The sequence below is a fragment of the Euleptes europaea genome, chromosome 1 (assembly GCF_029931775.1).
Source record: "Euleptes europaea isolate rEulEur1 chromosome 1, rEulEur1.hap1, whole genome shotgun sequence".
Classification (NCBI taxonomy): domain Eukaryota; kingdom Metazoa; phylum Chordata; class Lepidosauria; order Squamata; family Sphaerodactylidae; genus Euleptes; species Euleptes europaea.
In genome coordinates, this window is record NC_079312.1 from 62,621,061 (window position 1) to 62,648,090 (window position 27,030).

General features: G+C 43.7%; 1 protein-coding gene across 1 annotated transcript; it reads left to right on the forward strand.

Annotated features, from left to right (window-relative positions):
* The first annotated feature begins 12,297 nt into the window (after window positions 1–12,297).
* Window positions 12,298–26,420, forward strand: CHDH (choline dehydrogenase). Its single transcript, XM_056863475.1, has 7 exons — window positions 12,298–13,036; window positions 16,002–16,153; window positions 22,770–22,899; window positions 22,998–23,132; window positions 24,597–24,739; window positions 25,249–25,351; window positions 26,001–26,420. Exons 1-7 carry the CDS (start codon window positions 12,298–12,300, stop codon window positions 26,417–26,419), a joined length of 1,821 nt encoding a protein of 606 aa, XP_056719453.1. The 3' UTR covers window position 26,420.
* Window positions 26,421–27,030: the final 610 nt, after the last annotated feature.

Genomic DNA, 27,030 nt, shown 5'->3' on the forward strand with positions numbered 1-27,030 from the left:
GAACAGCCTCGCGGTGCGGCTGCGGCGGACTGGGCGCGCGGAGCCCTTTCCCCGGCCGCTTTATGAGGCCTCGCTCCTCCCGCGGGGCCCAGACCGCAGGCGGCCAGTCAGGTGACGAGGTGCCTGGGCTGGGGCCCAGAGAAATGCGAGGGTTTCCGTTCGGCCACTCGGGAGCAGATCGAAACAAAACGTTCTTGCCACGCGGCGAGAAGTTGCTGCTCGTGTCTCTGCACGCCGTTTGTGCAGGAGAGGTTTTGCCTTGGATTGGCCACTCTTTAGATCAGTGGTTCCCAACCTTTTTTTGGACCAGGGACCCACTAGGACTTTTTTGTTCGGTGCAGGGACCCCAAGGTTCAAAATAAAAATTCTGAAAATTTGAAAATAAACTTTAATCACAACTGTTAGTTAAACATTAAACTTAGAATAATATTTGAATATATATTTTTATAATAGAGAACTTTTAATTGAAAATATTAATTTATTATGGGTTTATAACTTTGTTTCGCGGACCTTAATTTAGTTCTCGCGGACCCCTGGGGGTCCACGGACCCCTGGTTGGGAACCAGTGCTTTAGATGCACTTCCCCCCCCCCCATCCATATTCTCAAAACCCAACAATACGCTTCCATCCAGAGTTTTGAGAATTTGGATGGGGAAAATGTGCATCCATAGAGTGGCAAATCCAATGGAAGGTTTTGCATTGGATTTGCCACTCTATGGATGCACATTTTCCCCATCCAAATTCTCAAAACTCTGGATGGAAGCTTTTGAGAATATGGACGGGGTGTGGGGGGGAGTGCATCTAAAGAGTGGCCAATCTTGCTCGTTGCCCGGCTGGGGCGGAGCAGATGGGGGGGAAGGCAGCAGAAAAGTGAGAAGATAATAAAATAATGACCACCAGCGACTGGGCCTGAAGAAGAATGTCCTGAATCTATTACAGAGGCCTAGTATGTGGAAATAGTCCGCTGAAGGCTTTAACGTCACTTGTAAAATAGCATTCCTTTAGGGTTGCCAACCTCCAGGTGGTGGCTGGCGATCTGCTAAAATTACAGTCGATCTCCAGAAAATAGAGATCAGTTCCCCTGGAGAAAATGATTGCTTTGGAAGGAGGACTCTGGCATTAAATCCTGCCGAACTCTCTCTAGATTCTCGCCTTCCCCGTACTCCACCCCCTCCAAATCTCCAGGAGTTTCCCAACCCAGAGCTGGCAACCCTACTAAGCCTCTGTTACAAGGACAGAACTCCCCCCGCCCCTGCAGTAGGAACCATGCCAGGGGCCTGCCTCATGTCCCTTCTCTGAAATGTTTTTTGTAATCCCCACACAAACCTACTCCCCATACTTCAGGGATGCTTTATCAGACACCACAGGGCCAAAACCTGTTGTTGTTGTTTTAAATGGCTGGTCTCAACCCTGCTTATCTGAAATTTTGCATGCATGCAAAATACACAAGCCTGGTCTCCGTTCCGAACAGTCCTGGCTCAGTTAAATTACTTTTCTGAGCAAAATAATTAAATAACAACTGTTGATCCTGCTTCCATTAATTTAGCTGTGGACAGGAGCAATTTGATATATGCTTGCACCATTCCGAAATGATGTGAGATCTCTGTCTTGTGCACACTTCAAGAGAGAAGCAGCAGCCCTAATTGAACCTTGATGTTGAAGGTGCACAGCAAAGGGAACCCAGATGTTCTACATTGTTGTTTTGAGTTTGAAACTAATGCCTTTTTAAAAGCTTACACTTTATCTGATAAGAAACTCACAGATCAGAATTTGCTGAGCATGTGTTCTTGAGCACAGACACCTTTACTGCATCATTTTTTACTTATTTTTGATGTATGGGAGGGATTTGTTCAGTGATGTTATATTAGAGTGCTTGTCTCTATGATTAGAGAGAGGAACATTGGGTAAGAAAACAGCAACTCTTCAGCATTCCTCCTTTTAATTATTTCTAATAGACTTTATTTATGTACAAATTTCGTATCCTGCCTTTCTGCCCTTACGAGGGCCACCATGGCAGCTAACAGTTTAAAATGTACGCAATGAAATCCAGTGTGTGCCAGTAGGGAAGCAAAATGAAGCCTACCCACAGAGAGGGTAATGAAGCATTTCTTCACCTATGCGGTACTCCTCAAGTATACAGAAAAATATCACTGTAAATTCTGCGCTATGAGGGACCAAATGCAGAAGGCAAATGAGGGCTGGTTAAGGCCGGGGGTGGGGGTGGGGAGAGGACAGAGAGGTGTATGAAAATGGGCGTGCTAGGAAGGTGGCATAGTATAGCCCAATCTTGTCAGATCTCGGATGTTAAGCAGGGTAAGTCCTTGGAAAGGAGACCTCCAAGGAAAATTCTGCAGAGGAAGGCAATGGCAAACCACCTCTGCTTCTCACTTGCCATGAAACCCCCTTGCTGGAGTCATCAGAAGTCAGCTGCAACTTACCAGCAGTATATGTACACACACAAGCTTCTTTGAGCATACTGGAAGGGGCAGAAGGGAATTTTCCAGTGATTAAATTTCCCCTTGCCATTTTTTCCTCCCAAGAATAATCTTAAAACACCCAGTCTGGGGATAACTGAACATGCTCAGAATGTCGAGCACAATTGAAAGTAATTTAATGGGGAAATTGGCTGCTCAGGAACTAATCCTAAGGAAGGAGGTTTGGTGTTGGGGAGAATCTTTCCATTGTTTATTCTTCCTCTCTGCCCCATTTGTCTTTGGTTCTTAACTTCTATCTCCTATCATTTACTTAATAACCAACTCAGATCAGTGGTAGGGATATATACACCTGTTTTAAAGATGAGTCCGGAGCATAGTAAGCTGACCCATGGGGTGACATCGTAACCTGACGTTTACTAGGCAGACTGTGTTAACTGGGTGGTTTGCCAGTGACTTCCCCAGTCATCTTCCCTTTACCCCCAGCAAGCTGGGTACACATTTTACCGACCTCGGAAGAATGGAAGGCTGAGTAAACCTTGAGCCGGCTACCTGAAACCAATGAGCTCTTCTTTCAGTGACAATAGAATAATGAGTGCTTGAAAGGTTTATTTAACTGCAATAAGTGATAATCAGAACATGCCCTTAAGCACTTCTATATTGTTAATATAACATGATACGTGGCCATATGAAATTACATTCTTCACCTTATTTTTTTTTCTACTATAAACTAGCCTTATTACTTGAGGAGAATGGCCGGGGCGAGGGCCAATAAACAAAGAAGGTCTAATTTATACATGCAACAGAACAAGAGGCAGACAAGATTGTAGCACTTCAGGCTGCAGCTGAAGATTGCCATTTTCCAGTATTAAACATGGAACTTTTGCTCAGACCTATGTCCCAAGCCTGGTGAGCTGATCCATCAAAACAGCAAACGTAAGTGAGCCAGTCGTCCACATCCCACACTTGTGGAGCAGCGACTCATTCAACAGAAAGTCAATACATTTTTGCATGTGGAAGAACAACTCAAACTTTTATACCTCAAAACAATATTTTCTTCCTTTTGTATAAAGAGTTTATGTTCTTTGTAACTAGTATAGTTAATGATTGACAATATGCTGACCTGCTGGGATGCAAATTTTAACAAACAGCAAATTTCTGTTTACCTTGTAATCATTAACTAAAAGCTGAATTGGATGAGTATAGCATTTAAACAAGATGAAGAATAAGAAGAGTTGTATTTGTACCCTGCTTTTCTCTACCGTAAGGAGTCTCAAAGCAGCTTACAATTGCTTCCCCCCCCCCACCAGGCACTTTGTGAGGTAGGTGGGGCTGAGAGAGTTAGGAAAGAACTGTGACTATCCTAAGGTCAACCAGCAGGCTTCATGTGGAGGTGTGGGGAATCAAACCTGGTTCCCCATATGAGTCTGCTGCTCTTAACCACTACACCATGCTGAATATAATCCAAAGAAAATTCTGTGTCGTCTGAGTTGCATATAACTTTCACCAGAATGTCATGAGAATTTACAGCCTTGAGACACTTTTATGTGCCTAACAAGAATTACTCCTAAGTCAATGTGGAGAAGCTTCTCCATAAAAAGAACAAATAGTTGAGTGATTACAGTACTTACGTGAAATTACTTTGGAATTAGAGTGCCTGCCATATAAAAGATAAAGTCAATAAGGTGCTAAATAGCAGATATCACAATTACAGACTATTGCTGAGCAGTTTCATCTATTATTAGATATTAGAGACTCACTCAATTAAAAGTCAACACGAATCTGCAAACGGAATAGCAGTTTCATTGCTCTTATTGAGCAATTCACTTTGACCTTATAAGTGTGTGTCAAGATTACAGGTATCAAGTGAAATTTAGTGAGAGTTATGAAATATATGAGTCTGCACGTCAGAGGCCCTTCTCTGGGTGCCCCACCCTCTGTTGGAGTGGACTTGAGTGTCAGGCAGGTGAGGATGCTTTGGATGGTGAAAACCTTTTGCTGGGGAGGGGGGACGCTGCGGCACGTGTGACAGAATGCCACTCCAAGGGCTGCTGAGTGGACTCCTTGGTGACCCTTGTCAGTACCTACCAAGGAGCTCTTGGACCCTTGTTGCGGATGCACGTGTCTGTTTTTCTATCCTGCAGGTGGAGATCCAACAGGGAGAGCTCCTGCTCCAACTGCTGATCACCCATGCTACAATGAGGCCTAGCAGCAGAACAAGCCCCCTTGGAAGGCGTTGATCATATACAGCAGAATGCCCCTCTCAATCTTCCACCCCATTTGGAAGCCAACCCAGGAAAGTCATGCCCGTTTCCCCAGAGGCGAAGCTGAGGTGGAGTTTGGTACTCTCAGCTCCGTTGCCCCTGCAGCCCTCCAAAAAAGAGTATTAATCAGCCACTACTGTGTACTTGTGTGTCTCTGGGGCTTGCTGGAGGGTGGGTGGGAAGGCTGATTAGCACCACAGATGCTGCAATCTGCCTGTGGAACAGATGAAGCTCTTCTTGCTAAAGATGGTGACGCATCTGTATGGGCAGACCTTGGGATGCTGTGCCCTCTGCCCCTGAAGTGTGAGCCCTCAGCTGAAAGTGCAGTGTCTGGAGGGCCTGCAGGGAGCAGAGTATAATCAGTTGTGATATAGCTGGTTTCTTGGGGCCAGGGCTGCAGCACAGAGGAACAGGGCAGCTCAGATTGTGGGTGTGCCGATATGACCAGTTGTTTAGGGAAAGGGCTGTATGGGTCCACTGAGCTGGGTTGGACCTTGGAGTCCCTGCTCTGTTCGTGTGAGGGTGCAGCAGAAGGAGCTGACCGCTTGAAATGGCTCACAGCTGCCTTTTGCATTGGGAACCTGTCTTTTGGCACTTGCAAACAATGCTGGTCATTTTTGGTGGTCTTGCACTATAGAGGCCTGAAAGGGCCAGTGGATCCCAGCAACCTCAGCCCCTTTTGGGTATGCTTATGAAGGGACAAAGTGAGAACAAGTTATGGAGGGTGAGCTTCATAGGGGGCTGTTTTCAAAACGGATCAGTGCAGTGGCCATTCCGCATGTCAGGCCTCCGGGTGGACACATTGAGGAAAATGCCAACCATGATGATAAACACTGTTGCTGCGGCTGGTGTGCCAAGTTCCAGCTGCCTCTTTTTCCTCCCAGGGCCCAGTGCTCTCGGAGCTAGGAGCACCCACCCTTTGTGAGGTAGGTGCCCGGAAGTGCACCGTGGAGGGATCAGCCATCTGTACAGATGTGCAGGTCCTTCTATGTCCCGAGTTGGCTGGACACTCAGAAAAACTCTGGTTCCACCGATGTCCTTAGCCAGCAGAAACAAATCCATGTCCTCATGAAGCAGAATATTTGCTGCTAACAGAATGTGGAAATTCCTAGCTCACTGTTGCCCCCTCCTCTTTTCAGGGGATCCAAAAAATTATTAAAAATAGAACACAAGATTCCAGGGTTTTTTTTTGGAAGGCTCCTCTCTCTGCCTCCGGGGGTCTCAATGGCCATCGCCTCTGTTCATCTAGCTTGCCTGGCTCAGGGTGACATATGACTATGCAGGGGCTTGTGGCTGCAGGAGCCAGTGCCATGGCTTGTGGCTTCTTCCCTCCCACAGAGCCTCGGCTGGCGGCTGCAGCCAGGCTCTGTGGATGTCAGAGGGGACATTGATGAGGGCACGTGCATGAAGGAAGCCCTCTTTGCAAATGGGGACCCTAGCCGAGTGCCCTGGGTGCAGCATGGGACCGGGCATGGGGGAAGGTAAGTGGCATGTGTGGGGGTGCTTCTGATCCCCAGTGACTGGGGTTTTTGCAAACTGGACCATGGCTTAATTGATTCAGTCACTCCATCTCATTTTGGGTCTTCCTCTTTTCCTGCTGCCTTCAACTTTTCCTAGCGTTATTGTCTTTTCCAGTGTGTCTTGTCTTCCCATAATGTGACCACAGTTTGGTCATTTTAGCTTCCAGGGAGAGTTCAGGCTTGATTTGATATAGAAGAGACTTTTTGGCCATCTGTGGTATCTGTAAAACTCTCCTCCAACACATTTCAAATGAATCAGCTTTCTTCATATCTAGGTCAACAAAATTAAGGCTCAACAAGTTTTATACAGCTCCCTCAATGCACTCATGTTTCTTGGCCCTCAGCCTATCCCTCCTCAGTGTCCTGTTGAGTCTACCTCTTGAACAAGCTGAAAGCTAAAACCTAGCAAATATTGGCATTGTTGTCTCACAAATGTCTGATATATTGGTGTTGGCACTCTAGTCCTGTGTGTACATTAAACATAGCTAAAGGAATAAAATGCCATTGCAGGATCCTGGGGATTGGGGTCACTGGGGATGTGGGGGGAGGTAGTTGTTAATTTCCTGCATTGTGCAGGGGGTTGGACTAGATGACCTAGTGGTCCCTTCCAACTATATGATTCGATGACTAAAGAAGTAGTGGAAGCTATAAGGTGTTTGCATTATACTACAAAGGGATTCCCAGATTTGAGCTCCTTCTAGATTAAATGCTCTACAATGGTTAACAATATATAGGACTTATTTGTTGTGAATGAATGAACTCCGCTATCATTCTTAGACAAAAACATGGCTGGGTAACTAGGCAAACAAAAGAGTGATGTAGTGCTTTGACTTTTTTAATCCCCCTCTTTTTGCCATGCAAAACTGCTGCGGGTGGCTTCAGGATGACTGTATCAGGAAATGTAAACCACTGTGAATGAAATAACCCCTTTCTCACTCCTCCCAAGCTCAAACAGAAGGCACTGGTAGCAGCTGTTTTACTTAGTAACAGAAGGAAAGCCCTCAACAAAACAACCACGGAACTATACGTTTCACTCAAAATAGAAGGCAAGAAGGCTCACCGAGGCCTGATTAACGGTTGTCGAAGTTAATATTAAATAAAGAGAGCAGAAAAACAAACAGAGTGAGTTCGTTTTCTCGGAACAAGCAACGCTCGTAACTTCTGCGTATATTGACTTCACAAACTCAGAGGGCAAAAGGGGAAAAAGAGGGGAAAGTCACACTTAGGCCATTTATGCATGGAAGGCTTTGCCTTGTATCTGCCGCTTTCTAGATGCACATTTTCCCCATCCACATTCTCAAAACTCTGCATGGGGGCTTATTGTTGAGTTTTGAGAATAACTGGATGGGGAAAATGTGCATCTAGAGAGCGGCAAACCCAAGGCAAAGCCTCCCATGCAAAACAAGATCCAAATGAGCTCGAGGCTGGGGTTTATGGCTGCAGAAGACTGCTGAGGCACTGCTGCTGTTCAGACGGCGGTTCTGAACACTGGTTCAGATTGCAACTCAAAAACCAACCCTCCCTGAAAATAGAAAACTAGCATAGCAGGCTGGGAGAAAGGTTCAACCCCCTTTCCTTACCCACTGTGCTGTTTTTGTGTTTTGTTTTTTTTCTGTTTGGAGGACGTTTTTTGCCATAGGGTTACATTCCAAAATGCAACGCTCCGTTCGACAGTCTGACAAGATACCGTCTCTTGGGCCGCCTCGCACCCCCCCCCACACCCCCCAGCCTTCCTTCGTTTGCATGTGTCGATCAGGCTCCGCGGTCTGGGTCCCCCCCCCCCACTTAAATCACATTTAGTTTCATCATTCAATGAACATATGTGTAGAACATAAACAATCTTTGTCTAATCGCTACAAATAATTCTATCTTATTGACTTCCCCTCTCCCCTCCTCTATCTATTTTATATATCTGTAATTAAGTTCTAATTCATTATAATATTTCATAAATATAAGTTTAATTATATATCACACTTTCCTATAATCCAAATTGTATCGGTCATATTTTTCCTCCTTGGATCATCTGAATTAGATCAAAACATAACCTTCAATATTTCCCAAGTTAAATTCATTAACACCGTCTCTTGTCCGTGCCTCCCATCCACGCCACATTTTCTTTTGGATTTACTAATGCCGTTTCCGCTAGTTCCAACGCGGTCTGGTTTTTGGGGGGGTGGGGCGTGGGGGGGGGGACGCCACGGGGCGCCGGGCACAAGGACGCCATTCATTGGGGCCCGCGCTCCTTGGCCGAGAGCGCCGGGGGCCGAGCTGCACGCAGAGGGCGGAACCGCGACACCCCCCGACGGAGGAGCCCCGGGCTATCCCAGCGGGGCGGGGAAGGGTGGAGGGTCCAAGGGTCCAGCCCCACGGGAACCCGACTCTTCCCACAGCTCGACGGCCAGGTGCCTCACTGGGGGCGTCAGGAAAGTGCCTCCCCCCAACACACACGCGCGTGGGGAGTAGGGAGCCAAGCCGAAGAAGCCCTGCCGCCGGGGCTCCTGTGAGTGGGTGCAGCAGGCATGCCGGGAGGTGGGCCTCTTCGCGAGGGCTGGATGGAAAGCAGGGAGGGAGAATGTGGGGGAGAAGGAAGCGGGATGGAACGGTGGTGGAAGGGAGGCGCGAGGCCGAGCGCGGGGCGGGGAGGGGGGTTGCCATGGAAACGGGCTCCCCCCCCACCGCGCGCGCGCGCTCTCAACGTCTCCCGCGCCCACCCGTGCCCTGCCTCAGGCGACCCTGTAGGCCCTAAAAAACAAAGGTCGCTTCCCCGTCAGGTCCTGAAGCCCAGAGGGGCTTGGACACAAAGGTGCAACCGGCACCTTCTAACGGAAAGGTGATCTAGGAGGTTGGGACACGTTTATTGTCTCCTCTTTTTCTCTACTTCTGCGCCTTTCCTGCTTTTTTTAAAAGACCTCCTTTGACAATGTACCCGAAAGGCGCCGCGGACCAGTTGCTTACCCTTCCCGCAGGCTGACGTTGAGTCTTGTCCCCGACGCTCAGCCCCCTTTGTGATATCCCTCCATCCCCTTGCATAAATCATTCCCACCCTGCTCTGTTCTTTTGGTGGTAGAAAAGGGCAGGAGTCCAGGAGCACCTTAAAGACGAACAAGAATATTTTCTGGCAGGGTCGGAGCTTTCTTGAGCCACAGCTCACTTCTTCAGATACAGCTAGAATGTGAATCCATCTGTCTTTAAGTAGAGGAGAGTGAATTCAGACAAGCATTAGTATGTAAATGTTAACAGTATGTAAATGACATCACAGACTCTTCTGCATACCACACCTAATCCCATCACGCCTGCTATTCACATTTACATACTGTTAACATTTACATACTAATGCTTGTCTGAATTCACTCTCCTCTATTTAAAGACAGATGGATTCACATTCTAGCTGTATCTGAAGAAGTGAGCTGTGGCTCAAGAAAGCTCCTACCCTGCCAGAAAATATTCTTGTTCGTCTTTAAGGTGCTACTGGACTCTTGCCCTTTTCTACTCCTGCAGACAGACTAACACGGCGACCCACTGGGAACTGTTGTTTTGGATTTGCCTACACCGATAAGTAACCGAAGGAAACTCAAGGTGTGCCATTGAAAAGGCTTTTTAAAAAAACCGAGCGGCAAACCGTCCAATCACTGGCGTCATTTTAATGTCTGCCTCTTAAGTGACCTATCAGTAAGAAGTCATGGTGATGCTGGATGCGATGGATGGAAAGTTTGTGTAGTTAATATCAAATGTTTCTTTGCTGTTTTCTTCATTTCAGAGATGCAAACTGAAAACATTTTATTTGCCTGGGAAATGAGGAAGCCATAGATTTGTGAGAATTAAGGCTGCCAACTGGAGAGGTTGGTGGCTGGATGTGTGTGTGTGTGTTAAGTGCCGTCAAGTCGCTTCCGACTCATGGCAACCCTATGAATGAAAGTCCTCCAAAATGTCCTATCTTTGACAGCCTTGCTCAGATCTTGCAAACTGAGGGCTGTGACTTCCTTTATTGTGGCTGGATATCTCCTGCTATTACAACTGATCTCCACCCAATAGAGATCAGTTCACCTGGAGAAAATGGCCACTTTGGCAATTGGACTCTATGGCCCCAAACCCTTCCCTCCTCAGGCTCGCCGGTGGTGAAGAGGGACCTGGCAACCCTAGTGAGAATGCTGACACATTTCAATCAGAAATCCTCTCTGCTACGATCTCTGATCCCTTCCTAGGACTAATGTGGTGTAGTAGTTTGGGATTATCTGGGGAGAGTTGGTTTCAAATGTCCACTTGCTGGGTGACCTTGGAGCAGTCATTCTCAGCCTAACCTATCTCACAGGATTGTTGTGAGGATAAAATGGGGATCCCTGTACCACCATTCTGAGCTCCTTTTCCTTTAAGAGGAAATGTGTACTAATTAATAATAAAAAATAGAGTTTCTCTTGAAGATGAAACCTTGAGAAAGACAGAGAAGGACAAAGATCTGCTTTGCAGTTAGACCCTCATCCCTTTTCCTGTTTGGTTGTTTTGATGTTTATTTTATTTTTTGTTGTTGAGTCACCTTGTGTCCCCATTTGAAGAGGAAGGCAAGATATTAATTAATAAATGAAATGACAAATGGGTTTTGATACAAAAATTGAAGTACAGAGTCATTAAAAGAAATGTTTCTAGGTTTGAGGTGTGAAGGCCGGGGGGAAAACAAAATTGGCTTTTTAAAAGGAAATTTGGGGGAGCTTTGAAAAAAAATCCAATGAAGTAGTTTTCTTTGAAATTAATGAAATGCTTTGATAGACATTTTGAATTCCACTCATTTCAGATAAAACTATTTAATTGGATTTTTTCTTCAACCCCCCCAATTTTCCTTAGCACTCCCCCTCCCCCAGTTTTCCTAATAGCAATTTTGTAGTGGCACTGAAAAAGAAATGCATTTTTTTGATTGAGTGAAATGCCTTTTAAGACAAGGTTTTACTCACTCAAAATATGTAGCATTTCCAGTTTCCACTGGGAAGTTTGGGGAACGCTTAAAATAACCTCATGAAATAGAGTAGAATTTGCTAAAATAGTTTTTTGTTTGATTTTTTAAAAAATATGGAGCCACTGGCTACCCCAACGTTACAGCTTTTTGCTTTCATGGGGATTCTCTGTTCTCTCAAACCCAACATTTCTCTGCAGTGCATGAAGGTCAGATTATACTTTATTTCAGAATAATTGTGGTCCACAAAATAAAAACAGCTTGCAGTGATGCATGTAGTGACTCATGCAGAGAAACCAACAAAAGCACCCTGCATGGGTCAATAATAAAGAGTCAAGTGTATTAAATCTCAAAACAGAATTCTGAAAGAAAGAAAAAAGATTTTGGAACAGTTTGTGAGTGTGACTAATTTGCGCATAATTTTAGAGTTGATGTGCGGTTAAAATCACTGGTCCCTTCTCTTGTTGCAACCCACAGAGTCTTCGCCAGATTTTGTTTCTGGGGGTCAGGGCATCCTCAGGAACAACATAGTGGGGGTTTGTGGTGAGAGGTAAAGTCACCTCCCTTTCTTAAGGAAACTTAAATGTCCTCAAGTTTTCTTAACATGGATAGATATAAGCCATTCTTACTTTTATCAGCAACAACAACAAGAAGAAGAGTTGGTTTTCATATGCCGACTTTCCCACTTAAGAGAGAATCAAACTGGTTTACAATCACCTCTTCCCCTCCCCACCCCACAACAGACACCCTGTGAGGTAAAAGGGGCTGAGAGAGTGTGACTAGCTCAAGGTCACCCAGCTGGCTTCATGGGTAGGAGTGGGGAAACAAATCCAGTTTACCAGATTAGTGTCCACCACTCATGTGGAGGAGTGGAGAATCAAACCCGGTTCTCCAGATCAGTCCACCACTCCAAACCACCGCTCTTAACCACTGCACCATGCCCTGGAACTGCAGACATGTTCTTGATTTACAGGAATTAAAGGATAATGTTAAGATACAGCATATATTTGTATAATCTCTTTAGACTGATCTAGTTCAGTTATAATATGCTATAATAAATTTTACTCATGAACCTTTTTTTAACCTTTTCTAGATTCTGACCCCATCTTATTAATGCCAGGATCACACGTAGGAAAAAGATGTCTTATTTACTTAGTGGAGTTCAGGCCTGTTGTTTTTCAAAGCAAATGCATGGATTATTAATTAAAGCAGATATGCTGAAAAAAGTCTTCAGTGTCCAAAAACTGAAAACCGCTCATGCGTTTTCTCAAAATAGTTCAAGGAATGTGGACTGTTTTACTTACATAATTGTTGGAGCTGGATCAGCTGGTTGTGTGTTAGCCAGCCGACTGACTGAAGATCCCGACAGCACTGTTAAGCTTCTAGAAGCAGGACCAAAAGATACACTCTTTAACTGCAAACGATTAATGTGGAAGATTCACATGCCGGCTGCATTAACCTACAATCTCTGTGATGATAAATATAACTGGTATTACCATACAACCCCACAAAAGCACATGGATAATCGAATTATGTACTGGCCCAGAGGAAGAGTGTGGGGTGGCTCTTCATCCCTCAATGCCATGGTGTATATTCGGGGCCATGCAGAAGATTATAACAGGTGGAGTAGGGAAGGGGCTGTTGGATGGGACTATGAATTTTGTTTACCTTATTTTAAGAAAGCACAAACTCATGAGCTGGGTGCTGATCCTTATCGAGGTGGGAACGGCCCACTTCATGTGTCCAGGGGAAAAACCAACAACCCTCTGCACCATGCATTCCTGGCTGCAACCCAGCAGGCTGGATATCCTTTCACAGATGATATGAATGGTTTTCAGCAAGAAGGCTTTGGCTGGATGGATATGACCATACACCAAGGTAAGTTTTCCTTTTGGAGTGGACTTTTTTTTTTGGGGGGGGGGGTTGTTACTGTCAAGTCATAGCTGACTTATGCTTACCCTATAGGGTTTTCAAGGCAAAAGAGGTTCAGAGGTGGTTTGCCATTGCCTGTTTCTGCTTAGAGACTGGTCTTCCTTGGTGGTCTGCCATCCAAGGACTAACCAGGGCCAACCCTCATGAGCAAGCTTGCCCAAAAGACTTCTTACGTACTTCTGCTGACTTTTTGCAATGTGTATCTGTAGAGAACTGTATTTGGGTTCATTATTTCAGTTCAAGCAGGGTAATTAATAGGGCTGACCAGTGTCCCAAGTGAACCGGTGATATAACATACTAAATACCCCAATATCTTCTAAAACTCAAATAGTTAGACAAGTTGAAGCAGAAAATATTTTCTGAATTAAGAGAGTTTGAGAGCTGGCCTATATGAATGCCACAGTGTCCCCCCCCCTTTTAAATAAAAACATTAATTTGGTTGCCTTAATACAGAGCACCATGGCACAGAGTGGTAAACTGCAGTACTGCAGTCGAAAGCTCTGTTCACGACCTGAGTTCAATCCCGACGGAAGTCAGTTTCAGGTAGCCGGCTCAAGGTTGACTCAGCCTTCCATTCGAGGTCAGTAAAATGAGCACCTAGCTTGCTGGGGGTAAAGTGTAGATGACTAGGGAAGGCAATGGCAAACCACCCCATAAACACAGGCTGAAAACGCTTGACCGTTTTGTCCGTGTAATCTCCCTGGCATGTCGCTAATCTGAGTCAACACGCATGGCTGTCTCCGGCCTGCGTGATCAACTCATCTAATTCTGTAACTTCCCTGGGTCTTCAAAGTGCTGGTTTATCGACTTTAATTTTATTTCCGCTGCAACTGCGCAAGCTTCCCGGTGCATTTTAGCATCCAGGTCGACTCCCCCACTGGAAGAAGCCTAGCTGGCCTGATGGCAACAGCAGCAGTGCACCCCGGGCCCTGTGCCCCTCTCATATGTCTGAGCTCCTTGGAGCAGAGGGCAGGGAAGGGTTGGCATTATCCAAAGCTGTACATGCAGGGAGGTGCCACTTTTTCGCTGGAGGAGACAGAAACCACTTTGGGACCCAGCAACGACTGTCTGGGGTCTTGCACATTGGCTTGGAGGCCTCAGGTAACGATCCGCTCATGGCCATCATGTCGAAAAGCATTGGGGCTGTTGGTGCCAATGCCAGCCCATGAAAAACTGGCACCTCCCCAGCATGACTCCCCCACCAGAAGAAGCCTAGCAGGCCTGATGGCAGCAGCAGCAGCAGCGCGCCACAAATCCCATGCCCCTCGCCTGACACCGGCTTCCCCTCTCCCCCCTCCTCCTGGCAGAGGTGGCTCCTTCCAGTTGCCGCTGTCTCCAGCCAACGCTGGCCTCCCCTTACCTCCACCTGGGGAACGGTGGGGTGGAGGAGCGCAGAGCAGCAGTGGCTACTGCCGGCACTCCATTGTGCCATCGTGCCATTCATTCAAGATTCGCATCACGGGATTAAAAAAATGAGTTAGAAAAGGGACAAATAAAGACAAAGGCAGCAATGCATTAACGGCCATACTCTGCCTAGTAAATATCGGAATGTGACATCACCCCATGTGTCAGTTATGACCCAGTGCTTGCACAAGGGACTACCTTTACCTTTTAAATGGATACTGAATCTTGATTTTTGTGCAAGACCATGGATGGTTATAGTAAGATTGCAAGTATGGGCAGCCTAGGACTTGGTATTTGGATGTCTACTCTCTTTGTGCATGCTTTTTGGGGCAAGGAACAAGTGAGGCTTGTATAGATTAAAACTGTGTAAATAAGTGCAGGATGGGGGTAATAAAAGTTTCCACCTGCCACAATGTCAAAGAACCCTAAATCATATAAAGGTTCACACTAGCTCACCACAGCTTTTTCTCCCTTGTTTTGCCCTTCTGGAAATGTGGACAATTGAGTCAGACATTTAGGATCACAGTGAACATTCAAGTAATTTGCATTACTGGAATAGAAAACCCAGTTATTTTTTAATTACTTTCACACCCATACATAGTAATGGAAAATAGAAAACCCAGTTAAACATTTGCATGGCTTAAGGGAGCCTGAAGCCAGTCAGTACTTAAGTGAGAGAATTTATGCACCTCCAAAGTCCAGTCTTCCTCCCTGTGACAGGGCAGTGGAAAACAGTGCAAATATTCTAAAAATAATGCGGTGGTTTTTCTAGGCCAATATATTAATCATAACCCCCCCCCCAAAAAAAAGTTTATCTAACTTAGACTAACAACTGGGATTACTAGTTAAGCGGGGGTCACTTTGAAAACATCTTTAGTTCATTAGCTTCTCTGTGATGTATTTTTCACTGGAAATTCTGTTTGGCTGAGAGAATGCTAGATGATAGCCAGCTTCTTCTCCACTTCTTATAAACTTTGGAAAACGCTTTACAGCACTTTCCCCCATCTGTTTACATTTAATTAAGTTTGAGAGGGGTTTTTTTTTGGGGGGGGGTCTCCTGAGAAGGCAATATGCATTCAGGGAATCAATCGCCTTTGCAGCTGCTCTTTTAGAATCCTGCTTCCCTAAACAGATGATTAGCCTCATCAGCTCCAGCAGTGGTTTGAGTAGAATGGGTGCCTGAATTGTAGTCTGTGAGTATAGCAAGAGGCAACGAGTGCTCTGTTGTCTTCAGGGTCCTATAGTATGGGGGCAAAAACATTGCGTCTCCAAGAACTGGATGTGAGCAATTCACACACTCTCCCTGTCACCTGCTTGGCAGCAGCTTTTTGCATGTTATATGTGGGAGAGCTATGTGTGAAGAACAGTTTCTGTGGGTGGATAGATCATCCTTGTTGGAATGGGGCTATACTTCTTTTGATAAATTATGTGATAAAGACAATTAAAATGTTATTGTGCATTCTATTTCGGTGACAGCTGATGTTAAATGAAAACCTATATCTTATAGGTCTAAGATGGAGCACAGCCAGTGCTTATCTTCGTCCCGCATTATCACGTCCAAACTTGTCAGCAGAGGAAAATACACTTGTAACAAAAATTTTATTTGAAGGGACAAAAGCCATTGGCATTGAGTATGTTAAAGATGGGGAAAAGAAAAGGGTAAGGATTGTTATTTCCTGTTTAAAGATGAGTCTCTTAAAAGGAAATGGATTTTTTAAGCCTATATAAAAATTAAATGTCATAATATCAGTATAACATCAAAATTATTGTGCTAATGGAAGTAATGGACACGACTTGACTCAACGAGTTGCGTGTTGCGGTCCTTCCAGCTTTGGAAGTCCCTGGGTATTTGGAGTAAACTTGTGCAGGGAAGAGTTTTGGAGAGGAGCGAGCTCAGTAGGTAGGTAATGCCATAGAGTCCACCCTCCAAAGATGCCATGTTCTCAAGGGGAACTGATCTCTGTAGTCTGGTGATAAATTGTAATTCTCGGAGATCTTTAGGCCCCACCTGGAGGTTTATTTTATAGAAGAGGCAGCACTAAGGCTCATAAATCAACAGTCCCTAATCAGAAATTATACACTTTAAATCTTTTATTACTAGGCAATTCCAGCATTATCGTATTTTTCGCTCCATAGGACGCACCTGACCATAAGACGCACCTAGTTTTTAGAGGAGGAAAACAAGAAAAAATCTTGTTTTCCTCCTCTAAAAACTTGTCTTATGGAGTGAATGCCGGCAGGCGCATGCACGTCGGGATGGCGCGAGCCGACGGCCAGCTGGGAGCCAGGTGGGGCCGCACAGAGCCGGCTGGGAGCGTGCGTGTCGGGCCGGCGCGGGCCGGCGCACACGCCCAGCCGGCTCTGTGCGCCCCGCCCGCCTCCCAGCTGGCCGTTGAGGCGGGGAACACCAGCTCACGCCATCCGGACGTGCACGCGCCCGGCCGGCTCTGTGCGCCCCGCCCGCCTCACAGCTGGCCGTCAGGGCGGGGAATGCCGGCTCCCGCTGTCCGGACATGCACGCACCCAGCCGGCTCTGGGCGTCCCGCCTGCCTCCCAGCTGGCCGTCGGGGCGGGGAACGCCGGCTCACGCCGTCCGGATGCGCACGCACCCAGCCGGCATTCACTCCATAAGACGCACAGGCATTTCCCCTCACTTTTGAGGAGGAAAAAAGTGCGTCTTTTTTTTCTTATTTTTTATAAGTTTTTATTTGTATAAATGAGAGGGTACAGGAAAAAAGGGGAGGGATAAAACGTTGTAAATATAAAAACAATACAGTATTATGAAATAAGCTCAATTGTATATTAAGAGACATTATCTATACAGCAATAAAAGAAAAAAGAGTTGATACAAGGTGTCATTCAATCAATTATTCTGCTTATGTTGATGTTCTATTGTGTGAAAGTCTAAAATTTACTCAACAATTGTTTAAAGCTAATTAATTAATACATAACCATCGTATTACATTCAATTAACTAGAATTCATATAAGTATAGAATGACATCCACTTAGCGACAAATTGCTCTGTAGATTCACTAGATTTTAGGTTTAACTCGAAAGTCATCTTAGCCATACTGGCGTATTCCAATAGCTTTTCTTTCCAGTCTTCTATTTCAGGTATGTGAGTTTGTTTCCAAGTTCTAGCAAGAACCTTCCTGGCTGCAGTAGTAGCATATTTAAAAACATCGTGAGATTTCAAGGGGAAGTTTGGTGGCACTATACTGAGTAGATAAAATTTAGGATCAAATGTAAACTTGGTATTTAGCATCAACTGAAGTTCTTGATGAATTTTTTTCCAATATATTTGTAACTTTGGACATGTCCACCAGACATAAAAATAGGAACCGTCCGTGTCTTGACATTTCCAACAGGCGCCTCTTTTTCCGGGAGTAGTCATCTGGGAGAGCATATTAGGAGTCAAATACCATCTATAAAATGTTTTATACCAATTTTCTTTAACTTCTTGAGAAACGGTGTATTTCAATTCGGAAGTACAAAGTTTTTCCCATAAATCCATATTAATCATTTGTCCAAAGTTTTGCATCCATTTTATCATATTGGTTTTCACTTGTTCTTCTTCTGTTTCGTATTTTAAAAGAAGCTTGTAAATTTTTCCTAATAAATGTGAATCATTTTTAGATATTATCTGCTCAAATTCTGTTAATTCACGAAATGGCTGAGGATAGGAACAGTCTTTTTGTAAGTTGGACCTCAGTTGTAGGTAAGTCAGCCAGTTCAGTTTTTGAAATTTTTCTTGAAGATTAATCAAGGTCTTAATTTCTCCTGTGGGCTCTATCATTTGATTGTAAGTAAGATGGACGCCCGGTTTTAATTTAACGTTATCATTATAAGCTTCAACTGGCGACATTATGGATGGTGGAGAAGGACTTATTCTCTTTTTATATTTTTTCCATACTTTCAATAGCGCTATTTTAACATCACAATCTTCTGGTGCTTTGTCTTTTTGAATTTTTGTTGTGGAGTCCCACAGAACTTTGTGAAAACCTTGTCCAAGGTCCGCTCGTTCTAGAATAACATGTCTGGTTTTGGGATATTTTATCCATTCTGTAATCCAAGTTAGACAGGCAGCATGATAATATAATTTGAGATTAGGTAATGCTAATCCTCCTCTTTTCTTTTCGTCTTGTAACACTTTGAATCTGATTCTCGATTTTTTCCCGTTCCAAACGAATCGGTTGATTTGTTTTTGCCAACTTTCTATTGTTCTGTCTGGAATATCAATCTGCAGAAACTGGAATAAAAAATTCAATCTAGGAAGTATAGTGAAGTAATTGAACATGGTAAGATTCCTCCGTCCTGGCAGGAAGCACATATCTCTCTGATCCCAAAAGAAGGCACAGATCAATATCTTCCTCAAGCATACAGACCAATTTCATTGCTGAATATCGACTATAAAATTTTTGTTTCTATAATCACTAAAAGATTTCAAAAATATGTTGGCAAATTGGTACATCCAGACCAAACTGGTTTTATTCCAAAGAGACTTATGAGAGACAATGTACGATTGATCCTCAGTGCAATCAAACATATAAAATCTAAATCATTAAAAACTGCAATGATCTTTCTAGACGCAGAGAAAGCTTTTGACAACGTTTCTTGGCATTTTATCTCCAAGACTTTACAACAAATGGACTGCGGAGATACCCTTTTAACGATTTTTAACGCAATATATTCCGTTCAGAAAGCACGTTTTTGATTAATGGTTCATTGTCAACAGAATTTGCTATTACAAAAGGTACAAGACAAGGTTGTCCACTTTCTCCTCTTCTTTTTGATTTATCCATGGAAGCTCTCTCGAATTACATAAGAAATGACCCAAAGATTAAGGGTCTTACAATAGGAAACGAAGAACATAAAATTAAAAGTTATGCAGATGACGTTGTCTTAATCTGTCAGAACCCTGGACAAACACTCCCACAGGTTTATAACCATATTATGGAATATTCAAAGCATTCTGGCTACAAATTGAATAAAACAAAGACGAAAATTATGACCTTTAATACCACAACAGACGAAGACAAGTACATTAAAGAAGTTACTGGTTGTCACATTGCCAAGGAACCAGTTAAATATCTGGGAGTTAATATATCCTCACAAAACAAGACACTTTTAAGGTCAAATTATTTGAAAATTTGGGGAAAAATAGAAAGGGACTTGAGTTTATGGTCAAAAATGAACATTTCATGGTTGGGAAGGATATCGGCGATAAAGAAAAAAGTGCGTCTTATGGAGCGAAAAATACGGTACTTCATGCTGTTGCCTGAACACAATTGAACACAATAACAAAAAATCCCCTAACTACCTTTTTGATGTTAGGTTGTCTTAGGTAGTTAGGGGATTTTTTGTTATTGTGTTCAATTGCGTTCAGGCAACAGCATGAAGTAATGCTGGAATTGCCTAGTAATAAAAGATTTAAAGTGTCTAATTTCCTGTTATGGACTGTTGATTTATGAGCCTTCGTGCTGCCTCTTCTATAAAGTACTCTTAATACTGGCACAGGTTTGATAGATAGATAGATAGATAGATAGATAGATAGATAGATATAGATATATAGATATAGATATTCCAATCTCTAGTCCGTTCTAGTTAACATTTTCTATACCTTTTCTAGTCTACGATATGCTTTTAAGAAGGGGTGTTCAGAAGTTATTCAATATTCTTAATGTGGATATATTTAGAATATATAAATTTACATACATGCATCACAATGTTGTGAAGATAAAATGGAAAAGGGGTATAAATGAAGTAAATAAATAATAAATATATGGGGGGCAGATAAAAGGTTGATTGATTGTGGGTGAGAAGGAGAGATGGAAGCAGGGAAAGGTGAAGATATGGGGACTATCAGGCAGAAGAAAAGAAGAAGAGGTGTGGTAAGGGGGGATGCCCGTCACAAGTTGTGGCAGGCTCTCTGCCCAACTGGGCCTGGCAGCTGGTACGACACAGTGGGGCCCAGCCTAGCCTAGTGGCTAGCATCACACAACTGAGCCGTGCCTGGGCCCTCCTTTCCTTCCTGCTCATTGTCACACTGGCAGGGGGAAAGTGTGGAGGGGAGGCTCTTCATCCTCACATGAATACACAACTTCAGGCGCAAACCAAGTGACCTCATGGCGTCAGCACAATGCTCTTAAGTTTCACCCAAAACTATATGGCTAAATAATAGCATTTGGGTGAATCCTAGATCTTTGTGCCAACAACCCTGACTTGGCTCAGAATGGCAGCTGGAACTGCACAAAGTTTTCCCAGGGAAAGGCTGCCAGGAGAGCAAAGGAGGGAAGGCTTAAGACAGGAGGTTAGATAAAGGTAGGTTGGCTGGTGGGTGGGAATAAGAGAAGGAAGCAAGCAAGCGGGAGAGGCTTTGGGGGCTTTCAGGGAAGGTAGTGGGGAGTGGAAAATGAGATGCCCAAAAATAATTGCAGGCCTTCCTATTGTGTATATCTGTTTGACACCAGCAGGAATTGTCCTGACATGACATCCATATTCCTCGTTTTCTTTAGCATAGCATAGGGATTTCTCCAGTTTTATAAATCCTTATAATGCACAGAATCAAGCAGAGTCCAGTTTACTTTGGTCTAGGCTAAGAATTCTGAATATTTAAGACAAAACCTGGGGCAGGGTGGGGGGAAGAATCATTCAGGAAAATCAAAATAAATGCAGGTATTTCAAAGAACACATTTTACTAATACGATGTTCTCATTTATGCTGATGGCAAAGCACAGAAGGTATAATAATAAAGGCCATATCATGAGTTCAGACATCACATACATCATTCCAGTCATCCTAAAAATAGCATTGTCAGGCAAGCCATTATTATCTCCATACTGGCAGAACACACTCTGAAACACTGGACTACATCTGGTCTTAAAATTTCTGAAAATTATTGTATCCGTTTTAGCTAATGCACCATTTCTAGAGTAGTGTGTCTTTGTTGTTTTTACTGAGACTGAGTCCTTCAGTTGTGTGGTATAGTGTTCTTAGAAATCAAGGACCAGTTAAGTACAAGTAGCACTGACCACTCACATAGCTGAAATGTATCCTTTTGTGGAAGTAAAATCTCTCAATTGATGGGAAAATGAATAACATCACACACCATGTTGATGGGGTTGCCAACTCCAAGTTGGAAAATTCCTAGAGATTTGGGGGTAGGGCCTGTGGAGGGCAGAGGTTGGGGAGGGGAGGGAGCTCTCTAGGGATGTGATGCCATAGAGTCCACCCTATCAAGCTGCCATTTTCTCCAGGGGAAGTGATCTCTAGTCTGAGATCAGTTGTATTTCCGGGAGAACTCCAGGCCTCAGTTGGAGGTAGGCAACTCTAGGTTTAGTATCAGTAGAAGATAGGCTTGTATCTGAAGGTTGGAAAGAAGCATATGCTGTTAAATTTAGAAAATCCAATTACCGTATATACTCATGTATAAGCCGACCCGCGTATAAGCCGAGGTGCCTAATTTTACCCCAAAAATGGGGAAAAATTAGGCACCCGTGTATAAGCCGAGGGTCGGCTTACACAATGCCCCTGCCCCAAGTCGCCCTCCCGCCCGGCCTCCCGGGCCCTCCAGACCCACCCTGACCCCAGCGCCACCCTAGGGGGGAGGGAGAAGAGCCCCTGAACCCCTTACTCACCGGGAGGACGAGGCCCGCTGATCAGCTGGAGGTGGCGGCAGGGAAGGCACGCAGGCCGGAGGCAGCAGCGGGGCCCTGCCTGAGCGCAGGCAGGCCCTGCAGGCCTCAAAAAAGGTGCGGGGGGGGCCGGGGGGGCGGCGGGGCCTGCCTGCACTCAGGCAGGCCCTGCAGGCCTCTCCCAGGCCACAGAGAAGGCGCGGGGGGGGGCGGCGGGGCCTGCCTGCACTCAGGCAGGCCCTGCAGGCCTCTCCCAGGCCGCAGAGAAGGCGTGCGGGATGGCGGCGGCAGCGGCGGTAAGTTCCCCCTCCCTCTATCCCTCCTCCCCCCTCCCCTCGCCTACCATATTGACCCGCGTATAAGCCGAGTTGGCTTTTTTCAGCCCTTTTTTTGGGCTGAAAAACTCGGCTTATACGCGAGTATATACGGTAGTCCTGGTTTTCAGGAAATACTTGCATAGCTGTCAGCAAGGACAGGACAGCTTGTTCAAATAGGAATAATACGATGAATGTTAAGCAGACTAGCAGGCTTGCCTCCAATAACCTTGGGCCTAAGGCAAAGAAGTGCATAAGCTGTTTTCCAAAAAGGATCTTTTAATATTTATTTTTTTCTAAAACAATTCTATTTATTTTTATTTCAGATTTTTGCCAATAAGGAAGTTATTTTAAGTGGAGGTGCTATAAATTCTCCACAGCTGCTTATGCTGTCTGGAGTTGGCAATGCAGATGACCTCAAAAAATTAGGAATCCCTGTTGTTTGTCATCTTTCAGGTTTGTACGAACTGATAAGAGTTTATCTCAGTGTAGTTTGGCTTGCATTGATGGTTTGCTTTCTTGCTTATATTTGGTGGTTTTGTGCTTTCTTCTAGGAGTTGGCCAAAATCTTCAAGACCATTTAGAAGTGTATATACAACAGAAGTGCACTCAGCCTCTAACTCTCTACAAAGCACAGAAGCCTCTTAATATGATAAAGATTGGTCTTGAATGGCTGCTGAAATTTACTGGTATGACATAAAATCGATAATTTATTATGTGGGTCATTCTTATTTGTGTGTTTGGGTGTAGCTATTATATGGAGCTTAATAATTCTGAAATCTTAGTAAGCTGCATTTGGTCGCTGTTAGAGAGCTGCTGTAGTGTAGAGCAGCTGTTCCCAAACTTTTTGAGTCATGGAGCACTTATCAGGAGAGAAATTCGTCACGGAGTACTAATTTTCACCTAGCACCTGTCTACTAAGCTGAATGACAGTAGTATTTTTCTTTCCAATCTCTTCACAGAGCACTAGGAGATGTTTTGCGGAGCACCAAGTGCTCCACGGAGCACAGTTTGGGAACCACTGATGTAGAGATTAAGTGTGTGAACTATCAGTCAGTCTTATCTGAATTCAGTAGGCTGCCTTTGGCAAACCAGTATTTCTCAGCTTTGGTCCTCCATCTGCAATACAGAGGCAAACGTTTTCACCTGCCTTGCATAGACATTTGGTGAGATCCAATCATACAAAGATCACCTGTCTTCTTTGCTTTCCCCCATCAATACCTTCTAACCTCAGGGAGAAGGGAATAAAATTGCTCCTTTATCCATCAGGGGAGCTCTGCTCATGGGAGAGATAGAAGGGCAATTTTTGCTTCTTCTCCTCACTGCGACCTGTTACACCAACCTGCATGTCTATCACTTTGCACAGATCCCACAACCCCAGTAATAAACTTTCTTAAAGTTGGTAAAGAACAGCAAATCCAAGGCAAAACCTCCCATGCATTTTTGCCCAATGTTAGGCCAACACTGCAGGACACTGATGATGGCATTGCAAATGGGCATTCTAATGAAAATGTTTTATACTGATAAAAAGGAGTAAAATGAGAAGGGAGAAACTCATTGTTAATTTGTACCCTATGATGTTTGCTTTTCCTTGTGTGGTGGTTAAACCTTCAATCAAATGAAACCCATAGAGTTTTGTTGCCACTCAGTTCCTGTCATCAGAGCATGTAATTCGATCCTACAGTACCTGCTGGGGACTCAGAAGTGGCTTGCAAAGAAATACAAAAATATAATTTATACAGATACACACATACATATACAAAATATAACTCAAACATCCTGGTCTGGTCCAGGATCCTGTGCCCTGGCTCATACAGGGCTTCATGCTGGGAGCTGGGAGCTCCTTGGCTCTTGCCCAAAGGCTTAAATACCTGTAACAGGGAGGGAAACAGAAGCTCAGCCTAGATCTCAAACAGATGGCGGAGATGTTATTCTCTTTTGCCATGAGCTAATACGGTTTAATAAGCTTTGGGTATTCTTTGTTCATTTATCAATTTTAAAAAGAGTTATTGACACAATGGGTAGAATTATAAGCAGTGTATATTGCAGGATGTGACATAGGCTATTATGATGGGGAAAGTTTGTTTGTTTAAATCTCTGGTCTTCTTTCTGTGTAATTTCTTTGTCTCCTCTATGGTTTTCCTATCCTTTAGGTGATGGTGCCACTGCTCATTTAGAAACTGGTGGATTTATCAGAAGTCGAGCAGGAGTTCCTCATCCAGATATTCAGTTCCACTTCCTTCCTTCTCAGGTGATCGACCATGGGCGTACTGCTTCTCAGCTGGAAGCATACCAGGTGAGTGATACAAGAAAGGCATCACTAAGCAGAAGGGCTTAGGTTTTTTGGATGCAAAAATAAATCTGTCATTCAGGAATAATTTCACAATTTACATGTAACAAAGTAATTTAAAAAGTCATAAGGTGTTTTTGGGAATCCTTATCAGTGAATGGTTTACAGTTTCTGTTTAACCTTGTTTCAAAGGATGATAATAATCCTTGACAGAAATCTGCTGGTGCTGCTGAGCTTGCATCCTTACTTTTAGAAGTTAAAGGAGCAATAGTGATTATTTGTGTATCTCTTTGTTACCATGTAATTTGTTTTAGTGTACATGTGTGTACTATGTTTTTGTTACAGCAGATTTCTTCAGATGGAAAGATGTTTTAGGTGTTAGTTTTTCTTTTTATTCTTCTGTTCAAATATATTACGTCTGAACCATTTATAAGAAGCATCAAACTACAATGTTGCCTAAGATTAGGAAAGGCATCCAGATTATATATTTAATATCTTCTGTTGGACGATGGCAGGTTCATATTGGCTCCATGAGGAGTACAAGTGTGGGGTGGCTAAAGCTGAAAAGTACTGACCCAAGGGATCATCCCATCCTTGAACCCAACTATTTGTCAACAGGTAAATGAAGAGTCATCTGTGTTCTTTCTCCCCTTTTATCCTGCTGAAATATATTAGAAAATACCTACAATTACACACATCTGTAGCAGGTGGTGTCTAGGGCTTGTATCTCTTTTTGTATCTCAAATTATGTACAACATGGCAGATAACCTTCACATGCATAAGGTGGCTTCAGACAACCATTATTTCCCAAAGCACGATGAAATTTTCAGTCACCAAATGGGTAGAAACTCAATAGAACCATGTTGCCTGAAATGGTCCAGCACACAATAGAATTAAATATATGTTTTGAAGACACTTAATATATTTCTCCTGATCCAGAATGTTGCTGAAACACTATAGCCCAGAACTCACCAGTATTGAAGGGACTTCACTACATGCTAGTTCATTTCCTGGCTCAATTTATTGTCTGTAATTTTATTCTATCTAATTGGTTGTTTGTGTTGACCTATTACTGCTTGTTTTGTTGATTGTCACTTTATATACATTTTGATTTTTAGATGGTTTGTAAGCCCCTCTATAAACCTGCCGAATCAAAAAGGCAATATATAAATATTTTAAATAAATAAACGTATTGTGCAGTCAGAAGCATTGCTAAACATTGAGCATATTCTGAATCCCTACCCTTTTCTCTCTTTTTTTAAAATAGAAATAGACATCTGGGAATTCCGCCAGTGTGTCAAATTAGCCAGAGAGATATTTGCTCAGGAAGCCTTTGAAAAATTCCGTGGCCCTGAAATTCAACCTGGAAGCCATGTGCAATCAGATGAAGAGATAGATGCTTTCATAAGGCAAAAAGCAGATAGCGCCTATCATCCTTCATGCACTTGTAAAATGGGACAGAATTCTGATTCTACAGCTGTGGTGGATCCTCAGACCAAAGTTATAGGAATAGAAAACCTGAGAGTTGTTGATGCCTCAATAATGCCAAGTATTGTTAGTGGGAATTTAAATGCCCCAACCATCATGGTAGCAGAGAAAGCTGCTGATATAATCAAGGGACTGCCATCACTTCGAGAGAAAAATATTCCTGTATATAAACCACAGGCTCTGGAAACTCAGCGGTAAAGTGCCCGCGACTCTCTTTCTAGATAGAATTTTGCTTGCAGTTAGAACTCTCACCCTGAACTTTGTCTTGAGAATAAGAATTTTAAAATGTTAAAATTTTAAAAGAATTTTAAAATGTTAACAATATGAAATTCCTTTCCAAAATACTCTTTAGTTTCAGGCAAAGCGACAGCTGTATTATAAAAGCAATTCAGCTGTCCCTTTCAGTAAGAGCAGGTAAGCTTGCTGTCCAAGAAGATTCAGAGTACCAGTATGGTGTGGCTAGGTATCTGTTAATCTATGCAGAACAGTAGGGAGGGAAATAAATTCAACTCTGGAACAATCCTGCAAGTACTTAAAGCACTACTCAAAGTAAAATAATGGGATTTAGTCCTAAAAAATATAAACTGGGATTTTGATGGGAATTAGTCCCAACTAACTTGTTCTGGATTGTGCTTCATGCTTCCCCCCCCCCCCTTATTAAATAATGTTCTTGGTATTGGTCTATGTATGTAATGCTTTGGGTTCTGAACTCTGCACTTTTTGACATGATAATTTACTTAAATGTATTAAACTTAATACAGGCTAAACAAATGCATGTAAAAGTAATATAATCCGTGATTATATTAACA

Bases quoted from the DNA above. Each gene is read 5' to 3' on its own strand.
- CHDH (XM_056863475.1), top strand. From the start codon at position 12,298: ATGTCTTATTTACTTAGTGGAGTTCAGGCCTGTTGTTTTTCAAAGCAA. The intron at 16,154-22,769 runs GTAAGGATTGTT...TTTTTATTTCAG, and splicing joins AAGATGGGGAAAAGAAAAGG to ATTTTTGCCAATAAGGAAGT. The intron at 24,740-25,248 runs GTGAGTGATACA...GGACGATGGCAG, and splicing joins CTCAGCTGGAAGCATACCAG to GTTCATATTGGCTCCATGAG.